Source organism: Macrotis lagotis, chromosome 3 (genome assembly GCF_037893015.1).
Source record: "Macrotis lagotis isolate mMagLag1 chromosome 3, bilby.v1.9.chrom.fasta, whole genome shotgun sequence".
Taxonomy (NCBI): Eukaryota; Metazoa; Chordata; class Mammalia; order Peramelemorphia; family Peramelidae; genus Macrotis; species Macrotis lagotis.
Window position 1 is genome coordinate 268,734,129 of NC_133660.1, and position 21,258 is coordinate 268,755,386.

A 21,258-nucleotide genomic window follows, 5' to 3' on the forward strand; every position below is an offset into this window, starting at 1 on the left:
GGAGTTTATTGAGTAAGAAGAAGATGTGGTCTGTACTTTAGGAAAAACCACTTTAGTGGCTAAATGGAGGATGACTTAGAACAAGAAATGACTTGAGGCAGGCAGATCCTCTAGCAGACTACTGCAGTAATCAGTGGGTAAGATGATGAGAGCCTGAACTAGAGTAGTGACAGTGTCAGAGGAAAGGGTCTATTGAAAGGGGTCATATTGGAAAGATGCGGGAAAAATAAAATCAACAGAACTTGGCAACAGCTTAGATGGGGAGGGAAGGAGAGAGAGAGTAATTCAGATGACTCCTAGGTTGTAAGCCTGAAGAACGCTGAAGATGTTGTCTTCCTCTGCATAATAGGGAAGGTTGGAAGTTGGGGGGAGGGGTTTGGGGAAAAGATAATGAATTTCATCTTGGACATACTGAGTTTCAGATGTCTGCTGGACATCCAGGTTGAGATGTCTGAAAGGCAGTTGGAGATATGAGACTGGAGGTTAGTAGAGATGCTAGAACTTAGATTAGATTTGAAGAATCATCACCATAGCAATGGTCATTCATTCCATGGACATTTATGAAATCACCAAAGGAAGAAGAGAAAAGGGCCTAAGACAGAACCCTGAGGGATATCTGTGATTAGAGGGCATGACCTGGATGAGAATCCAGCAAAAGAATCTGAGTAGGAGGAGAACCAGGAGAGACTGGTGTCCAAAAATGTCAAAAAGGAGGGTTACAAGCTGTGTAGAGGTTAAGGGGAAATGAAAATTGAGGTGGCACTTGAGCTGACTTTAAATTAGAAGAAATGGGTTTAAGTCCAGAATCGGCTACTTTTTCAATATGTATCCAGGGCCAGATCAGTCTTATACTTCTGTTACATAACCTGCAAAATGGGGATACTAATATTTGCATTTCTCCATCTCACAGCATCAAGAAGAATATTTTCTACATCACAAAGTAGTAAATAAATGAGATCTGTACATGGGAACCATTGTTCCAAGTCAATTACTTATATGAAATCTTGGTAATTTGACTGATTAAGGTCCCCTTCAAATGGAGAAATTGAGAAATTGAGCCAATATTCTCATCCATGAAAGGATACATATGCAGTGGGTAATGGTCCTGATCTGGAGCATATTGTCTTCTTGGGATGGATTACATGGGAACATCAGCTGCTACGAGAATTACTAGGCTTCAAACCTTAGCTTGATATTTGGGGATTTTGGAAAATTTGTCTTAGATGGGCAGTTCATTTGCATTGATTTTGGACAGGCTATCTAAACAGGGATTTGTTCAGGGCCAAAGGGATAGCCACAGCCAGAGGCCTGATTTATTCTGTTCCCCCAATTCCCCAAGGAAGGCCCTTTGCTTGTTCCTTTCAGAGGAAAATATTGTAATGTGTTTCTCTGAACTTTAAGCCACTCCCTTTGTTTCTAGTTGTAAAACTGGATGGAAAATCCAGGGTTTGAGACAGTGGTTTATGATTGCTGTTGCATAAGAAATGGTGATTAACTCCACATTTTGGAAGGAAGGGACCATATGCTAAGGGAACACACTAGGTGCCCTAACCTTAGAAAGAGGTTTGGGGATAGTGGTTTTTGACAAGGACAACATATAGGTTAGGAAAATCAAAATAAACAACCTTAGTATGTAGAAATTACCAGTTAGATGAAATCCATCTCCTGACCCTTGAAAATTGGTGCCCCTGGATGGTTTGCTATGTTAGTTTTTATAGGAATTAATCATTAGATATCTCTTGATTTAGAATTAACTTCCAACTGTCTGAACATGAAGGGACTTGAAGGGTCATCTACTCGACTTATTTTCCAGGTGGGGAAACTGAAGTAGGAGTCAGTAGCCTTTTAAAAGCATTCATGTTTTTAAGTTTATGTATTCCAAACCAGGAAAAGAGCTTACACACATCACAGTAATGATAACATTCCCACTCCCACCTCCCTTACTCCCTCTCAAATGTCAGCTGTGGAAATCCTGCCTTCCCTTCTATATTGACTTTGTGAAGTTCTCCCTGATTTGTTCCTCAGCAACACCCAAGATTAAAGTGAGCCTCCTCATTGAATGTCTCCTACTTTGTTCTTCTGTGAGACATTCCTATTTTAACTCAGGGGTGTACAGTATGCCTCCCTTCCTAGATAACAGGAGTCATGTCTTGTTTCAGTTTTTTACCCCCTTGGTTTGTCATACACACAAATGGTGTGAGCAAGTGAATGGATCGATGAGGGAAAAGTGGTGTGTCCCCTCCTTCTCCTCTGGGGTAAAGGGAATGCTAAGATCTGACTTTGGGAGTGAGAGAGGGTGTTGACCCTGGGCTGCTGGGGATAAGGCCACTTAAAGTTTCTCTGTGTGCAGTTGGGTGCTCACCCCCTGCCAGGGGTATTAGTGTCTCTTTAAGTTGTATTTAAACAGTGGTTACCTTACCTGAAGTGTCTCTCTGTCAATAAGAGGATAAGGAATAATTAACCTGGAAAACCAGTCAGTTCCCTTAAGTGTCCTTCCTAAGCAAGTGACTCAGATTAATCCTGTGGTATTCCCTTGATCACTCAGGTGTTGGCAGCCTTTCTGCTTTCCCCACCAACCCCCCATAAGAATCTATAAGATGGTAAAATCATAGATTGAGGAGTGCAAGGGATTGTGGAGGCCAGCAAGTCCAATTGTTCCATTTTACAGGTGAAGAAAATGAGTCTGAGAGTAGCTAAGTGACATGCTCAGAATCACGCAGCTACTAGGGCAGGATTTGAACTTGGGTCTCCCCATGTCCAAGTCCAGTCCTCTGTTCTGTGTGCTTCCAGGATATGTAAAATCTGAGAAGCTAATGTTCATAAACCCCAGGCAAGTCATTGTGATATCTGGGGTGTCATTTATGTCACTTTTCCTAAATTCAGCCAAGACCAGTGAATAAATGATGGATGAATGGATGGATGAATGAATGAAAAAGCACTTACTTTGTACAAAGCATTGTATATTATAATAAGACACAGAAACACATGCAACATCTTTAAAATATCATTTCCATTAATAAAATCAGTATTAAGTTCTGAATTATTTGATGGGGCTAAGGATTTTGACAGAACTTTCCTTTTTAAAAAATTAAACTTAATTTTAATAGAATTAATAAATATTTGTTTTCTCTTCTTTCCAAACCCCTGGCCCCCAAAAAGAAAGAAAAAAAAAGCCTGGGAATCAGATTCATGATGAAGTGGTAACTATAGCTCCTGAGAAGGGAGGAGATACAAATTTATTAGTTTATCTATAGTAGAATTATTGGCCAAACTGATGAACTAAAGTGAGGAAAAACTGAACTCTTGAGGCTGATTGTCGCCCCTCACCCAATGTAAAATGAAAGTCATCTCAGGCTCAGAGAAAGACAGTTATAAGAAATTAGTTGAGTGCTTTTCAGGAAGTAGGCTTACTGATAATCAGGATTCCACGGTACAGGTAGTGAATGAGTGAAAGAGCAAAAGCAGGATTTCCTTTCTGCTCATTCTAATCAGCTTGAAAAAGAAGCTATTGGAATAAATCTTACTGTGCCATCTTTCCTTGTAGCTTCATAGACTTCCCAAAGGCCTGAGCTCAAAATAGTGAGTCCCAGCACCGGCCTGGGGGTTATAGAGGTGATAGTTATTTCCTCTTTGGTATGTTTTCAGGAGCCCCAGATTAGAAGACCTGATCCTACTTCATCTCTCCTTACTCCCACCCTTCTCTCATCGAATTCCACCTCACAGGAATACATTACCCTATGAGAAATAGGAGGGGAATTTTATTTTTCCTTCAGCTGCTTTTTTCTAGTGTCAGTCACACACAGAGAGCATTGCAGAAGGCAAGGCCTCAGTATGTATAAATTTCTTGTGGAACCTCACCAATTAATTACTGCAGTGCCGGATGACAGCTGGTGGAGTCACTGATCTTAATAGTGTGAGCGAGCTGCTTTGTGTTCTAAATGCAAACCACATTCACACAAAGCCCTAGGCTTTTAACAGAGAGTCCAGAATGGGGGCAAGGAAGATCAAAATCTGCCTTGATGGTTCTGCACAGGAACCTGGGTCCTTACTTAAACTAAGCTGCCTTGCATCTTTGGAAGAAACTGTTTCTGTCCCTTCCTGGGGCTGTTATCAACACCTGGAGGGGGGCATCATTCTCTGGGTGTTTGTGGTTCTTTCATTCCTCATTTCTGCCATCAGAAATGATACAGCATGTGTTGTTTGCCCACTCTACAAAAGATACTAAATTCTGAAGGGGGTGGGAATGGGGATATAAATTCAGAATTCTGCTTCTAGAACCATAGAATATGTATTGGGGGGGGGCAGACTTAGCAATTGTTGTGGGGAAAATAGGTGTCACCAGTAAGATTGAGAGCTCTGGAAGGTGAAAAACACTGGAGTTGAAATAACTCAGGATTTTTATTTCATAAGTCTGAAAAGTTCACAGATTAAAACTTTGTATTTTCTCAAGAGATTGTAAGCAGTTTGAGGACTGGGTGAATAACAAAGGACTTGGTAAGGTGCCCCAGGGAAAGAGAGAAAGGAAAAACGGCCCTAAGAACTGGGCTGGCCTAGGAGCCTGGGAGCTCTGGTTCTAGCTTAGAGAGAGAGGAAAGGGGCCATCTGCAAAGAGGAGGAAAGGAGGAACAAGAGCCTTCTCTTCCAGGAGGCTTTACTTAAATGCATTAGTGAGCTGGACAAGGGTTCAGGGATTCCCTGATAGGCAGAGCCAGCTTTGGAGTCTGGGCCTGGGGACAGCTTCATTCTGCAATTTAGTAACTTACCCACCATTGTTATTGCCCTCTGGCTTTTGAAAGTACTTGGTTAGCAACTTTGGATCTTTACTTACCTGTAGACATCTGACTGCTGCCTCCCTTCATCTACCCTCTCTCTTATCACATCCCTCCTTCTTTCTCTTAGCTCCTTCCTCTCCTACTTTCTTATGGAGTAGGATGGATTTCTATAACCTACCCAGCACGAGTGTGTGTGCGTGTGTGTGTGTGTGTGTGTGTGTGTGTGTGTGTGTATGTTTTTTTCTTCTTTCCCTGGACTAGTTCGGATCAGAGTGAAGTTCAAGTGTTGTTCAATCCTCCCTATTCTTTCTCCCATTGTAAAACTCTTCCTTGCATGCCACATTTACTTGAGACAAATTTTCCCATTCTTCTTCTTCCTTCCCCCTTTTCCCAGTACATGCCTCTTTGTTTCTGTTTTCCTTTTGAGATCATCCCAACATAAAAGACTCTTAACCATGCCCTTTGTCTAAGTTGATGCCTTTATTGACTCAGATAATGATAAAGTTCTCGGGAATTAGATGTATCATCTTCTCATTTGGGATAATGAATAGCTTATCCTTATTAAATTCCTCATAATTTCTTACTCATGTTTACCTTATTATGCCTCTCTGGAGTCTTATGTTTGAAAGTCAGATTTTCTCTGGTCTTTTCATCAGGAATGATGAAGTTCCTTATTTAATTACTTGTCTATTTTTTTCCCCTGAGAATTATACTCAGTTTGCTTAGTTGTAATCCTAGTCCTTTGCTTTACTGAATGTCATATACCAAATCATCCACTCTGATTCTTATGTCATTATGGCTCTTTGGAATTTGAATAGTTTTCTTTCAGGCTGCTTTCAATAGTTTCTTCTTGACTGGGAGCTGTAGAATTTGGTTATAATATTTTGGAAGTTGTTTTTTTGTTTGTTTGTTTGTTTTGGGATCTCTTGCAGGAAATGATTGATGAATTTTTTTTTAAATTTCTATTTTGCCCTTTGGTTCTAAGATGGGGGAGGGGCAGTTTTTCCTGATAATTTCTTTTTTTTTAGGGGTTTTTTTTGCAAAGCAAATGGGGTTAAGTGGCTTGCCCAAGGCCACACAGCTAGGTAATTATTAAGTGTCTGAGACTGGATTTGAACCCAGGTACTCCTGACTCCAAGGCCAGTGCTTTATCCACTGTGCCACCTAGCCGCCCCCCCTGATAATTTCTTGAAAGATGATGTCTAGATTCTTATTGGATCATGACTTTCAGGTGATTCAATAATTCTTTAACTATCATTTTTCCAGACCAGTTATTTTTTTCAAGAGATGTTTCACTTTTTCTTTAATGTTTTTCACTCTTTTGACTTTGTTTCTTGTCTCAGGGAGTCAGTTTCTGCTTGACTAGTTATAATTTTTAAGGAATGATTTTATTCAATGAACTTTTGCTCTTTTTTTTAACCATTTGGCCATTTCTGCTTTCCAAGGAGTTTTTTCTTTATCATTTGACCAATTCTGTTTTTTAAGGAGATATTTTCTTCAGTATTTTTTGTACCTACTTAAGCCATTGATTTTCTTTTCATAATTTTCTTATATTGTGCTCATTTCTTATCCCTATGTTTCTCTATTACTTTAGTTTGGTTTTTAAATAATTCCTTTACTTTTTTATTATCTCTTTCTTTAGCCCTTCTGAGAATTTTTCTTGGATTTAGATCTACTCCACATTTTTCTTGTGAAGCTTTCCTTGTAATTGTTTTCACATCACTGTCTTCTGAGTTTGTGCCTTGAGCTTCCCTGTGTCTTATATCTAGTAAAACTTTAATAAATGTTAACAAAATTGAAGATGTTGGGTGGATACACCCAAATTGGGTGTTTTGGGCTCTAAGCCTGCCTCTCCCTTCTTTATCCCTTAGTATTTGCTGAATACATTACACTGTGGGAGACCCTGTCCTCGGTGCTTTGGAGATACCTTTAGGGAATTTGCAGTCTAGATCAAGAACTAAGAAATAATATGACTTAAATAAGATACGATGGGTCATACGAAAAGAGTGGTACGAACTACAAATAAAGATGAGACTACTTAAGTGTGGTAGTCACTTGAGATTGCTGCAGTATCAGTCCCATCTCTGACATATTGAGAAAACTATGGTATTGGAATGATGATGATACTGGTAAGAGGCAGCATGATTTAAAGAGACCCAGACTAGGAGCCAAAAGAGTAAGATTCAAGGCCTGGCTTTGACACTTAGTAGCTTTGTGACCTAGGACAAAGCTTCATTTTTCTTCATCTCTAAAATGAAGCAGTTATGGAAGATGAACTAAAAATCCCCTTTTGCTAAAATCTTATCACTTTTCCTCCCCAAAGCTTCTCTTTTCAGTGTGTCTTCCTGATATTGGTAATATCTGGGGATTTTAGCATCACAGATTTAGAAAGGAAATTTCAAAAGGAACTTAGAGTCCAATCACCTTATTTTACAAATAGGAAACTGAGACCTAGAAAGGTAAAGAAACTTTCCAAACATTATCAATGTGGTGGATATAGGGATCAGATTCAGGCCTTCTGACTCTAATTTTAATGCCCTTTCCACTTCTAATTAAATTCATTCCTATATCAATCCTGGTCAGCTTCAGATAGTTGTTATGTGCTCCTTCTGTGTCCTAGCTCTAGATTTTGTAAAGCATGAATGCCACATCCCGTTATTCAGACACTTCCCTGTAGTCAGATTGGGATGAGTGGGAAGTCTGCCAATACCCCAGTAGCATGACCTTTGGGTTTCCTTCCAACTCTAAGATTCTGTGATTCTGTGATTGGTTGGCATATTTTAATCAGTGCCCCAACCTCACAGCCTGAAATGATCTAACAGGGGAATGTTAACATATAACATAACACATGCGTATGTTTGTCAAAACCAATCAATATTATGAAACTCCAGGTGACAACTCCCTCACTCCCTTTTCTGGGAAATCTAGTGTCCTTTTAGGATTGTGTCCCAGACATGGGTGAAGGCTTATTTGAGCTTTCTGAAGGTTGTTCAGTGCCAAACATGCTGTCAGACATGAATCTCATTAAAGCAGTGAACTGAAAATGAAGCAAGTCAGACCCACCAAGTGCACCACCAAGTTTTACTTCCCTTCCTCTATGGAAAACTAAATGTAAGAGATGAGTGTCGGTCCATGTTCTAGAGTTAATGTAGGGAGGTGGGCTGGTCTAGGAGAGAATCTCTAGCTGGGATACTTGGCGGAAACCAGTCGTGGTTTCTTATTTATTGTGTCAAGGACATGCTGGGAGAAAGAGACAAAGTGGAGCAATGGAAAAAAGTTCAAGTATCTGTTAATCCACAAATATTTAAATGCTTACTTACATTAGACACCAGGGATCCATAGCACTAGGAATACACAGAAAAACTCAACAATAGTCTCTGCCTTTGGGAGCCTACATTTAATGGAGAAGATAGCATGTAAAAAATATTTGCATATAAGATCCATACAGAGGATGAGGAAGGCAGTTTTGGAGGAGGGAATACTTACAGCTAGGTCATAGGAAAAAGAGCTGTCTTCAAGGAAGCCTAGGATTCTTAGAGGCTAAGGTGAGAAGAGGAAAATGGCACCAAGATGAAAAATGGTGCTGGGTGCAGAACAGTGGGTAGGCCAGTGTAGAGGACTTAAGACTAAGTGCAGGGGGTGGGGGTAGAGGGAAAAGATTGAAAAGGTAGGAAGGGTCCAGTAGTTAAAGACTTTTAGAGACCAAACAGAAAAGTTTATAATTGATCTTAGAGATAACAGAGCGCCATTGTTGTTTACTAAGAAAAGGGGTAGGATGGTTAGAACTGAACTATAGGAAAATCAGGGCAATGCTTGGCACAAAGACTAGAGCACTAGGCCTGGAGTCAGCTGAGTGCACCTCTGGCCTCAGATACTTCCTCACTGTGTGGCCCTGCCTTAGTTTCTTATCTGTAAAGTAAGTAGAGAAGAGAGTGACAGGTCAATTCAGTATCTTTGCTAAGAAAACCCTAAATGAGATTACAAAGAGTCAAACACTACTGAAGCAATTGAGCAACAACTTAGGAAAATCACTATGTTGATTTATAAAGCAGAGGTATCATACTGCCTGCAATACTCTTGAGTGTCACCTGAATCAAATTAAAATGTAATTGGGAAATATCTAACAAAATAAATAAAAATAAAATAGAACATAGATAACTTTACATTTTAGAAAAACATGCAGTCCATAGGGACTCATATATAGTTTAATGGCTCCATTTCTCTTTGAGCTTGACAACACTAGGGTAGAGCAATGGTATGAAATGACTCCTTGTAGTTCACAGAATTAGAAAACCATAAATTAGAATTTCTGGATTATATAAGTAACAAAATGGAGACTAGACATTTTCTTTCAATCCTACAATCTTTCAAAAATAGCAGTTGTTTACCAAAGATAGAGGGATTTCAACTGTTTTCATGTTTTAGGCCACCTAGAATTGAAAGGTTAAAAAATAAAAACCAAAAACCCATGAACTGATGTTAACTGACCCTGAGCTCATTCAGCATTCCACTCCCACTTCCCATACTATGGGGCAGCATGACTGTTCTAGCAGATTCAAGGACCCAACATAGACTTGAGAGTAAAACTCATCTCCATGGCACTGACCAGCAAGGCTCTGAACGTCCTGTGGACTCACCATAGGATATGTGTATGTGGAGGGGGGGTGGGGGTGGGATCTCTATGACCACTCTTCTTAACTAAGTCTGAGGAGAAGACCAGAACATCCAGATATGGCCAGTTGCTAGTTCCTTTCTAAAAATGTTCTGATTTGCAAAGTAGGTCGCTCTGGGCTTCATACTGAGCACCCCTGTTCTGTTGAACATGTTCCATTCTCTCCTACTCCTTTGGTGAGTGTAGAATAGTCTTGCATTATTTGAACTTCCTTTTTATCATATCTTGAGGTCTTTCTCTTAATTTTTTACTGATCTCCCTGTTGTCACTCTATTGCTTTGCTGTCATTTACTGCTGTATTGCTTCTCAAACAAAAGAAATGCAAGAGGAGTTCTCTTTCAGAATTGTTTCTGAATTGAATTATTCATTTTAACCACTATGTGTGTTGGAATTTGTGGCCTTGGATTTTGTTCTGAAGGTGATCTGTAAATTATTTCAATTTTTATTGTTCAGAAGTTCTGAGCACTTCTTTTCTGTTATTTCCTTCATTATTATATAGGAAGGAATGGAATAATGTGTTCCAAAGGTCAGTGGAACTCATGATGCATCCCAGGAATGACCTACTTTGCAAATCTGAGCTTAACCATACATGGAAAAAAAAAGGCTGACATTCAATATTAGCTATTTGAAATATTTTTTATTTAAAAAAACCAACTGAAGAGGTAACAGTAAGTTTGGGACATTTTAGATAGAACCCAGTAACACTTTGCCTGTAGGTGAATCAGTTTTTGTAAGACTATATTACAGCTGAGAAGAGGAGGAGAATAGGAGGATAGAAAAGAATGTGTGTGGTGCCAGGGTCAGTTCAAAGGCTAGCAATGAGAAGGTCTCACAGAAGAGGAGAGGGGAGTGGGGATGGAGGTGATAGAAGAGAAGAAAGATCATTGGAGAGGGTAGTCAGATACGACACACTTTTGAGGAGGGACAGGGTAAAAGGAGAGAGAAAATAGAATAAATGGGAGTGGAGAAGAATAGGATGGAGGGAAATACAGGTAGCAGTAGCAGCTATGGGAAAAAATATTGAAGCAACTTCTCTGATGGACTTATGATAAAGACTATGATCTATCCTAAAGACAGAGCTGATGGCATCTGAATCCAGACTGAAGCATACTTTTTTCTCTCACTTTATCTTTCTTGAGGTTTCTCTGTCTTTGTGGGGGGAGGGGGATTATGTTTACTTTTATAACAAAACTATTGTAATATGAAAAAATAAAAGAAAAAAAGAATGTGAACTCTTTGAAGGCAAGGACTGTCTTTTCTCTTGGTACTCACAGCACTTAGCCCCAGGAGGATAGATGCTATTCTTATCCTCATTTTTAAAGATGAGGACACATGGACTCAGAGAAACTGGGTGATTTTCCCAAGGTCACTAGGGTCACACCATGTGCCACATCCTCATTATCTTAGTGTGATCTTAGGCAAGTCACTAACCTCTTGGAGACTTAGTCTCTTCATCTATAAAACAGAGGTAAATGTTAATGTGCCTACAAAGTGTTCTTCAAACTTCAAATGTCTAGAAATGCAAATCAGTAAAAGTTATTATTTTCTCCTGCCACTTTAAAGCCTTGTCACTGTGGGCCACGGACCCTGGTAAATATAACCACCCCAGGTGACCAGTAGCAGCACCCCTGGGCACCTTTTGCCTTTGAAGATCTAGTGATTACAGCAGTCACTTGGAGGGTAATTTTTCTCCCTAGAACAGACACATAATTTCATACTTTTACATCCCAGATGGGCACCACCTGTGTTACACCTTCTCCCCTTTTTGCTGCTCAACCAGATTCCAGAATTTGACTATGGTCAGCACACTCTGGATTTAAAATGTACAGGGTAAGATTGTAATGTATTGTCTTTCTTTCACAAAGCATTTATTAGGTACCATTAGGAATTAAACCACTCTCTTTATGCTCTTTATTAACTTACCCTTTGAGTCTGAACACAATGTTGAAGACAGATGTCCTTTTGTCCAAGACTGACAGAGATGGTTGATGGGGGGAGTATTGAAAGGAGGAAATTTAAAGAGACTTTAGAGATGACCCAGTCCATCCCCTTCATTTTGAGAGTGATGATGATGACAAACATATGGCAACATAAGGTTTGCAGAGTGCTTTATGTGATCTCATTTGATTTTAACAACAGTCCAATGAAGCAGACACTATTGTTATCATCTCCATTTTATAGATGGGAAAACTGAGGCTACAAGAGGTTACATGGCTTCCCCAAAGTCTAGTGAAGTTGAGAAGCAAGATTTGAACTCAGTTCTTTCTGACTTCAAATCTAGTGCCCTAGAGCCACTTTATTGAGGAATCTGAGACCCAGGGAGGTTAAGAGAGAGTGGAAAGCAAATGAACATTTATTAAGTGCCTGATATTTCAGTTCCTGTGCTAAGCAGTTTGCATATATTCTCTTAGCTGACAGTCACAATAGACCCTGGGAGGGGGTAAGTGCTATTATGATCCCCTTGTTGGCAGTTGAAGATGCAGAGATTATGTGGTTTTCCCAGATGTTTATCCAGGACTGGAGTTCAGATCTCTGACCCAGTGCTCTATTCACTGTTCTGCCTCACTGCCTCTTTTCTGTTGGATTTGGAAATGAATCTGCATTTAGAGGCAGGAGATCCAGGTTCAAGTCTTTAAAATGACCCTTTTGGGCTATGTGATCATAGACACCCCTGGGCCTCACCTCTTCATCTATGTTTATATTTCTTACCTCTCTGGGGTACTGTCAAAGTATTTTGCAAACCATAAAACATTGTGGAAATGTGAATGATAGTCAGAATGGTGTTGTTAGTTCTTTGACTGGGTAGCTGCAGTCTCTTGCCACCTCTTAGGTTTTCTCTTATAGGAAGTAAACTAGTCAGCTCAGACCTGCCTGCTGAGACCCTTGGAAGAAGCATCTTCATCCTGATCATAAGGCCTTGGGTTGTCAGAGAAGCATGGTGGCTGCACCAATGACCAGTTGTACATCCGGCTGAATGGCTCTGGGAATGGAGGAGGAAATTATCTTGGGGGGGGGAGTCTTAAAGTCTGGTTTAAGGCCATCACAGCTGAAGCAGATTACACTAATTGTGTCATTCCAGTCTTTATAATAAGCATCTGAACAGAACCAGAGAGAGGACTCTGTTCCCTTGGAGCCAGGGCCTCTGCTGTTGTCCATGGGCTTCACTTTCAGTTTAGAGCAACAGGAACCTAGTCAACCTGGTGTAGGACTTGGAACTTTGGCGACTATAACTTTGAGATCTACTTGGACCCGGCTTCCCACTAGGTGCCATCACATGTCTCTGTCATCTCGAGTGCCCACTTTTCTGCAGGCCACTGGAGCAGTAATGAGAAGGGTGATGATCAGTGGAATTGTTAAAGGAGAGTGCTTTGTAAAGTTCTATGTAAATGAGCTCTAGCATGCTACACAGGACTGGGAGCGTGACCCAGACATGAATTGTGGGGACCCTTGATCCCTTTAGGCCTTAGTTTCCTCTTATGTAAAATGAGAAGGATAATATTTGCACTATTGACTTCTCTAGGTTATTGCCAGAAACGTGTTTTTGTAAACCTCAAGCACTAGAAAAATAGGAGCTATTGTTGTTCCTTCTATCATACCTTGAGCATAGAAGAGCTATGCCTTATTTCATCTCCTCCTACACCTTAGCAGAGAACAAGACCATAGTAAGAGCCTAGTAAATGTTTGTTTTACTGAATTACAACCCCTGAAAAGCACCTATGAGTAATGTGGAAGAAATACACAAAACAAGAAGTCCCCCCAAAAACCCACTTTTCACACTGCCACTGGGTTTACCCAGTGGCCTGGTCATGTTCTGGGAGACTGAGAAGTGTTCTGAATGTAAATAGGATGGAAAGGCTACTTAATGGCTGTGTCAGCCATCTTGCCTATTTGAATAATTATTCTGAGACCATAAAACACTTTGCAAACATTAAGGGCTATGCAAATATTTATGACTGTTATCCATTACTAAGACTGCTGAATGAATAATGTGTAGTTTAAAATGTCAGTGCCATTAACATGAAAAGACATCTGTCAGTAATGACTCCAAAGCAACCCCAGAACATTTCCCCATGAGAAAAAAAAATCTCTTGAATTTATTGTGGGAAGGAGGAGGAGGAGGGTGGAGTTGGAGTTCTTGCTTGTCTAGCTAGGGAAGCCTAATATATAATATGATCACCATCTTGCTCCGCTCAAGCTCCATTAGGGTTGGCCCATCCCCATTCTTCTCTCCTTGGTTTTGATCCCATAGTCAGCTGCACAGTAATAGATGAAGTGACAAGGATGGTATCTTGATTGTATCCAGCTGCCAGGACCCAGTCAAGGGCAGAGAGCCCTTCGAGGAACAACAACACTCCTTCAAGGCTACGGGAGGGTCGGAAAGCCTGGGCCTCACTGTCAGCCCACTATAACATTTCTGTAACTTGAGTCTAGTTCTTATTGCGGAGAGCGTGGGTTTAACAGTCTTCCACTAGTGAGAAAATCCTTTGTTTTTCAACCTTTCCTGTCCCATCCATGATCAAAATAAGCAGCTTGTGATTTTAGAGAACTTCACATTGCAGAAAGCACTTTATTCCCAATACTGATGCATGACCAAAGGCAAGACATCTCACTTCTGGGCCTCAGTTTCCTCATTTGTAAAATGAAGATAATATTCCTTTTGCCACTTTTGTCACAGGATTTTCTTGAGAAAAAGTTCTTGGGAAGCTCGAGTTCACTGAGGTTTCTGTCTCCACATTGAGCAACCTTCTTATCGCACCTTGCTGCTTCTCTGTACCTCATCACTTTTATCAACAGTTCCTAGAAAACATTCTCCTCTAGGAAGCCTATGGGTTGGTCTAGGCAAAGGGACTCTGGCCATAAACTGGGAGCTGCTTTGGATTTGCAAGTGTCTAGCCTAGAGAAAAGACCCCCACCCCACCCTCAATGGCAGAGGTCATGAAATAAACCAGCAGAAATCCAAGGTCCACTGGGATGGAGGGCAATGGTTTTCTAGTGGCAGAATCTGGTAATGTTTGTTCCGGGGAAATGTCTGCCCTGGAGTTAATCTTCTGCAGCTTGTCTTCTGACTGGCTTATTGGGGCAGAGTACCTATTAGGTAGTGAGTTATCTTCACAGAGAGGCAAACTGTGTTTCATAGCCATAGCCAGATATCTCACAAATAGCCTCTCAGTCACAATGTGGAATGGGTGAGAGAAGAGAAACAATAGAAAAACCCATCTCCAATTCTGGAAAAGCAGTTCAAGACATGTAGGTCAATAATATCATCATCATATCTGGAAGCAATAACATCATGTTTAACAATGTCCTGCCTGTGTGACCTTGGGCAAGTAACTTATCTTTGGCCACTTTTTTCTTCCTCTTTAAAATGAAAGAGTTGTACTTGATGACAGCTGTAAGAGCCTGTCTTTGTTCTTTGATTCTGGGATCTGTACCAAATAGCTTAATTCCCTATTTAGAAAGGCAGCTAAATTTAACAGCATAGGATTATGATCTTATACTAGAAAACTTCCTATCTTTCCTGTGGTTTTCCAATAGCTTTTATCATTATCCTACAGTGCCGAACTTATTCTTCAAAAACAAGGAGAATAAAAACCATTAATGAAGACAGAGACTTTATACCTCTTGCCTAAAAGTCAGGGCTAGCAAGAGGCATGAGAAAGGGGAGGTTGCAAAAGGAGGATGAAGGAGGTTTTCCAGGCTCTGAGAATATGCATTTTAATGGAAGAATTGCATAGAATTAAATAATTGTTCAGAGACTTGTATTTTAAAGGCAGAAAGAACTTTAGAGATAGATCAACTTGCCAAACCTTCTGAGATTCAATATTAGGAAAACCATCGACATAATTGATCATATAAATAACAAAAACAACAAAAATCATATGATTATATAAATACAGAAAAAGTCTTTGACAAAATACAGCACCTATTCTTATTAAAAATACTAGAAAACATTGAAATCAAGTGGAGCCTTTCTTTAAATGATAAGTAGTATCAACAACTCTATGGTATTACCTCAAACCTATTGGACTAGTTAATATGACAAGAAAAAGAAAATGACAAATGTTGGAGGGGATATGGAAAAATTGGGACTAAAGGTAGAGTTTTGAAGTAGTACAGTCACTCTGGAGAACAATTTGGATCTTTGCCCAAAGGGCTATAAAACTTGCATACCCTTTGACCTACCAAAACCAATACTGGATCTGTATCTCAAAGAGCTCAGAGCAAAAAGAAAAGGACCTATTTGCAAAATACCTAAAGCAGCAATTTTTGTGGTGGCAAAGAATTGGAAATTGAGAGGATACCTTTCAACTGAGGAATGACTGAACAAATTGTTGTATAAGATTGTGATAGAATACTATTGTGTTATAAGAACTGATGGGCAGGATGGTTTCAGCAAAACCTTTGAAGACTTATATGAGCTGATGCAAAGAAAAGTGAGCAGATCCAGGAGAACATTGTATACAGTAACAGCAGTATTGTAAAAGGATGATCACCTGTGACAAATTTAGCTACTCTAATCAAGACAATGATCCAAGGCTATTCCAAAAGACCCATGATTTAAAATGCTATCTATCTCTAAAGAGAGAGTTACTGAGCTCTAAATGCAGATTGAAGCATACTTTTAAAATTTTATCTATTTTTTGTCTGTTTGTCCTTAGTTAATATGTGAAGATGTTTTGCATGATGTCACATAAATAATTGATGCCAAATCATTTGCCTTCTCAAGGATGAGGGAAGGACAGGTGGGAGGAAGAAATTTGGAACTCAAAATGTTAAAAATAGAATGTTAAAAAAAGTTTATAAGTAATTTGGAAATATTTAATGAAATAAATATTTTTAAAAGCTAATGTTATGTGGTCTCTCATTGACTTTTTTTTTTATTATTGCTGGATACCTGAGTAAACCCACACTAGATTTGGGGCCCAAACTCCTTCTCCTAAGAGAGTATACTCAGAGTTAAAGAATGTTTCATTGTTAAATCAGTTTTTTGTTATTTGATTTGAGCTCTGCCCAACTCCTCATGTCTTTCCCTTGAATAGTTGTGTGTCTGGGTATGTATATTATGTTATTATGTTACATAGATTGTCCTTCATATGTACCAGTAGGGATATTATTGACCCTTTAAGGGCTTTTTTCTTCATCATGCCTTTTCCAACCCTTTTTGGTCAATGCTTTTATCTCTATTCCCTGAATTCCAATCACATGTTCTGGTTTTGTTGTGCAATTTAGCTTGTAGTTGTTTGCAGTCTATTATTGCTTTATTTTAGTAGTGACATGGTTATGTGGCATATCCCTTGAAACATCTATGTACTTCCTTGCCATCTTCATAATCTCAAGAGAAATTAAGGAAGGTATTGTACACTGGAATCTCCTATGGTCAACATATGGAAGGGCATGGATAGGAGTCCCAAAAGATAGTCATATGTCATTGGATTGTCATTTTTATCATTGAAGATTGGAGGAAATAACCAAGTCATTGGGATCACAAAGCTACATAAATACACACACATGCCCACATATGTGTATGTATATGTATGTATGTATAGTATTTCTTGTTTTCCCTCTCCATCTAGTTGTTAAGAAGTCAGAAAGGAAATCCTCTGAGGTCCCAGAGTAGTATTCGATGGCTGATTTTTATCTTTGGTCAGCTTCTGGCACAGTACCATATACCTAGGACACCTTTGATAAATGCTTGTTGATTTACTTGAAGATTTCATTAGGATAATTGCATTCATTTCATTATTTTAAGAAATCTGATTTCATTCATGTGGATACCCCCTCTGAAAGTACGGATTGCAATACATTATGACTCTTTCATCCTGTATGCTCCTTGATTAGACCAGCCTATAAATATATAATAAAAGATATATTAAAGATATCTAGGCCTTGATTGAATATCAGAGATCAAAGGGTGTTTTATACTTGTTTATACTGCTTCAGCATTTATAGGTTATCGGCCATGTTGTAATGATAACAACTTTTTTTTTTTTTTTGCAAGGCAATGGGGTTAATTGGCTTTCCCAAGGCCACACAGTTGGTTAATTATTAAGTGTCTGAGGCCAGATTTGAACTCAGGTACTCCTGACTCTAGGGCCAGTGCTCTATCCACTGTGCCACCTCACCTCCCCCGATAACAACTTTTGATTTTGAAATGACTGTCTACCAGTTTCACTTCTAGAAAAAGGGCTATGGAGTCTGAATTTAGATTGAAGCATACTATTTTCACTTTTTTTCCTTGTAAATTTTTCCTTTTGTTCTTTTTCTTCTTTCATACCATGACTAATGTGAAAATAGGTGTAACGTGATTGCACATCTTTTACCATATCAGATTGTTTACTATCTTGGGGAGGGGAGATAAGGAGGAGAGAGGAAAATGTAGAACTCAAAATCATATAAAAACTTAATGTTGAAAACTATCTTTACATGTAATTGGAAAAAATAAAATAGCTACTAAAATATAATTTTTAAAAAGCAAATATGTAATGGATAGTTAAGGTTGAATACACAGCTCTTTTTGTATATCTGGAAATTCTCTTTTTTGTGTTTAAGTTCATGATAATAAAATTTAAATGTTGGAGTTAGGATTAGAATCAGTCTTTTGGTTATAAGCTCAATACTTTTCAGGCATATTCCTCAAATATTCCACTCCCAATATGCCATGAGTATTAGGAAAAAATTGGCATAAAATTAGAAAAAATATGAAGATCTTTTAAGGTTTTAAGGTTTCTCATGTTGATAGATGTCTAGAATCAATCAATATGGTTTCTTTTTAATTTGTCCAGTTATCCATTACTGTGATTTCATTGAATATAACTCCAATAATTTGCTAAATGTTTTAGGGTTAACTTGAAAGATTTGGCCCAGAAGAGATGCCAGAAGTTTTTGTCAGAGAAGCTAGGACCCAATTTTTCCCTTCCATTCTTGAATGAGCAATAATATCCTTTACAAAGATCTTCCAGCAGTTTCACCAGCTGCAGTCCTACTTACTTAGGAAGAATAGGTTCTATACTTATGCCAGTTTCTGTCAGCATCTGTTTTGGGAACCTTTCATGGCCTTTGCCTGCAATTTGTACCAGGAAATAATCAGCCACTTGTCTTTCTTCTCAGGTTTGGCGTGAGTTTCCTGATAGACTGGTGGGATACCCAGGCCGCCTGCACCTCTGGGACCATGAGATGAGCAAGTGGAAGTATGAATCAGAGTGGACCAATGAAGTATCGATGGTCCTTACTGGAGTGGCTTTTTATCACAAGGTAATTAAGGAGTCCTAGGGCAATGGGCCAGTTAACTACCCATGGCTGGACATCAGGGGTCACCTTAATCTTCCGTATGTGCTGCAAAGCTTAAAAAAAATGGAAGTAAAAATGATTTGTAAATGGCCTGCCATTGGGAGGGAACTTTCAGAACAAAGTCAATCAATGAACAAGATGGATCCTCTTTTAAGAAGATAGTGGAGACCGCAGTGTTTAACATTATAAAGTAAAATATGAGACCCCCTCCCCTCCCATTTGTGCCATTGATTCTTTGTCTTTCTGCATTCCCATGAGTTTGTTTTTTCCATCATATTCATTCTTTCTGGTTTTGTCTCTACTTATCCCTCTCATTCCCTGCCTCTTTCCCTCTTTTTTCCCTTCTCCCCTCCTCTCCATACCCTTTCTTGTTACTTGGATACTTGCGTGGGTCACTATGGTCCTTAAGATACCCTTTCCTCAACTCTTCCAGCCAAGGCTGCACCTCCTCACAGTCACCCAGATGTGTAACATCAGAATCATCCTTGCCTTTTTCCTCTCAATCAGGAGTCTACAGTCCCAGCCTCTCAGGTCTTCCCTTCTCTTCATTCATCAGCCCTCCTCACTCGATTATTTTACAACTTCCATTTTCTCCCTCTCTCCACCATATTCCAAGCAGCCACCAAGATCATCTTTCTTGAGCTCAAGTCTGACCTTTAGACTTGAATTTAAGACCTTTTACACTCGGCTCCAGACTCTTTTCCAGCCTTATTTTATGCATCTGACTCCCAGGCAAGCTGTTCCCTAAAGTTGACACCATCACTGTTTAGGCCTAGAGTGTACTACTTCATCATTTCTGGCTCTTCAAATCTTGCTTCAAAGTTTAAGTCTGAAAAGCACACCCAAAGCCTAGTTTTGCATGCTCTTTCATCTCAAATGCCAGTTCCTTAAGAGCAGAGACTACAATTTGGATCTTTATATCCCTAGCACCTAGTGTCACATAATACAGTTTTTAGATTGAAATGAATTTTTCAGGTAATCCCTTTTAGTTATGTTATGTGTTATGAGAATCAGATAGTTTTTGACTAAAATGGAAGGAGGATATAGGAATAAGGTAGAAACAATATTTGTTCAGTTGTTTTTAGTCATTAAAACTCTTTGTTACCCCATGGTTTGCCATTTCCTTCTCCAAGTCATTTGACAAATGAGGAAACTGAGGCAAATAGGGTGAAGTTCCTTGCCCAGGACACAGCTTGGACATGTCTGAGGCCAGATTCGATCTTAGGAAGATGAGTTTTCCTGACTCCAGGATTGACATTCTATCCATTGTGTTACCTAGCCATCCATAGAAACTTAAAAAAATAATAAAATATGGAAAAAAGTAAAATAGGAAATATTTTTATCATGTATGTTGACCATATTTGTTATACATTTCATACAACTAAAAATTATGTATTAGATATACACTTTGGTTGGTTCAGAGCACCTTTTTTTTTTCTATCTAGATCAGAGGTTGTCAAACTATGGTTAAAAACTCTTGACCTAAGATTGTTTTTTATGTTTTTTAAATAAAATGTTATTGTATTTTTTAAAAATATAAAAACTCTGCATGGATCATAATATTAAAACAGGTGAGTGGTTGGATTTAGCCCTTGTTGACCTCAATCCAGACCATTGATATAAGTCTATATACTAGACTTGGTAGAGTCTATGCTTATGCTATTCTTAGGTTGTTTGTGGCAACTTTGTATGAAAGTGAATATGGTTTTAAATAATATGAAGATCTCTTGTTTTCCTCCCCTTTTACAGTATTTTAATTACTTGTACACCTACAAAATGCCTGGTGACATCAAGAACTGGGTGGATGCTCACATGAACTGCGAAGACATTGCCATGAATTTCTTGGTAGCGAATGTTACAGGGAAAGCTGTCATTAAGGTAGGATTCTTGCATTTACGGAATTTTAGAGCTGAAAAGAACTATGTGCAAATATAGAGAGAAAGCCAAAAGGGACCTTGCATACGTGTGTGTGTGTGTGTGTGTGTGTTGTGTGTGTCCATTGAATAGTGCTTTAAAGACTATGTAATTCTCTTATACACCATCCCATTAGATCTTTTTAGCATCCTGTGAGGTAGATGTAGCAGATCTTATCTCTATTTTGCAAGTAAGGAAGCTGAGGTCAGGAAAGGCAAACTAAGGAGGTACCAGTTAATTCCCCAAATTAATAGGCAATATCCCATGCCACCCCTTTTCACAAACTGTTCCTCACCCTGTTTATCCCTAACTCTTGGAAGTCTTAACTTCCTGAATTGAATGCTTCCTAACTTGTCCACCTATTCCATTCTGTCTTTTTTTTTTTTTTTAGGTTTTTGTAAGGCAAACGGGGTTAAGTGGCTTGCCCAGGGCCTCACAGATAGGTAATTATTAAGTGTCTGAGACCGGATTTGAACTCAGGTACTCCTGACTCCAAGGCCGGTGCTTTATCCACTACGCCACCTAGCTGCCCCTGTTCTGTCTTTTCTTGAAATTGCTTTGTTTCTCCTTCTCCCTGCATATAATATAACATTCCTGAAGGCCAGAACTGCT

The 21,258-nt window shown here is 39.2% G+C and overlaps 1 protein-coding gene across 1 annotated transcript in view; it reads left to right on the forward strand.

Annotated features, from left to right (window-relative positions):
- The window catches only part of EXT2 (exostosin glycosyltransferase 2), a 159,439-nt gene that overhangs the window by 129,738 nt on the left and 8,443 nt on the right, over window positions 1-21,258 (forward strand). Inside the window, exons 11-12 of the mRNA XM_074230510.1 lie at window positions 18,553-18,696; window positions 20,482-20,610. Of these exons, the coding sequence (XP_074086611.1) occupies window positions 18,553-18,696; window positions 20,482-20,610 (273 nt within the window). The remainder of the gene's footprint in view (window positions 1-18,552; window positions 18,697-20,481; window positions 20,611-21,258) is intronic.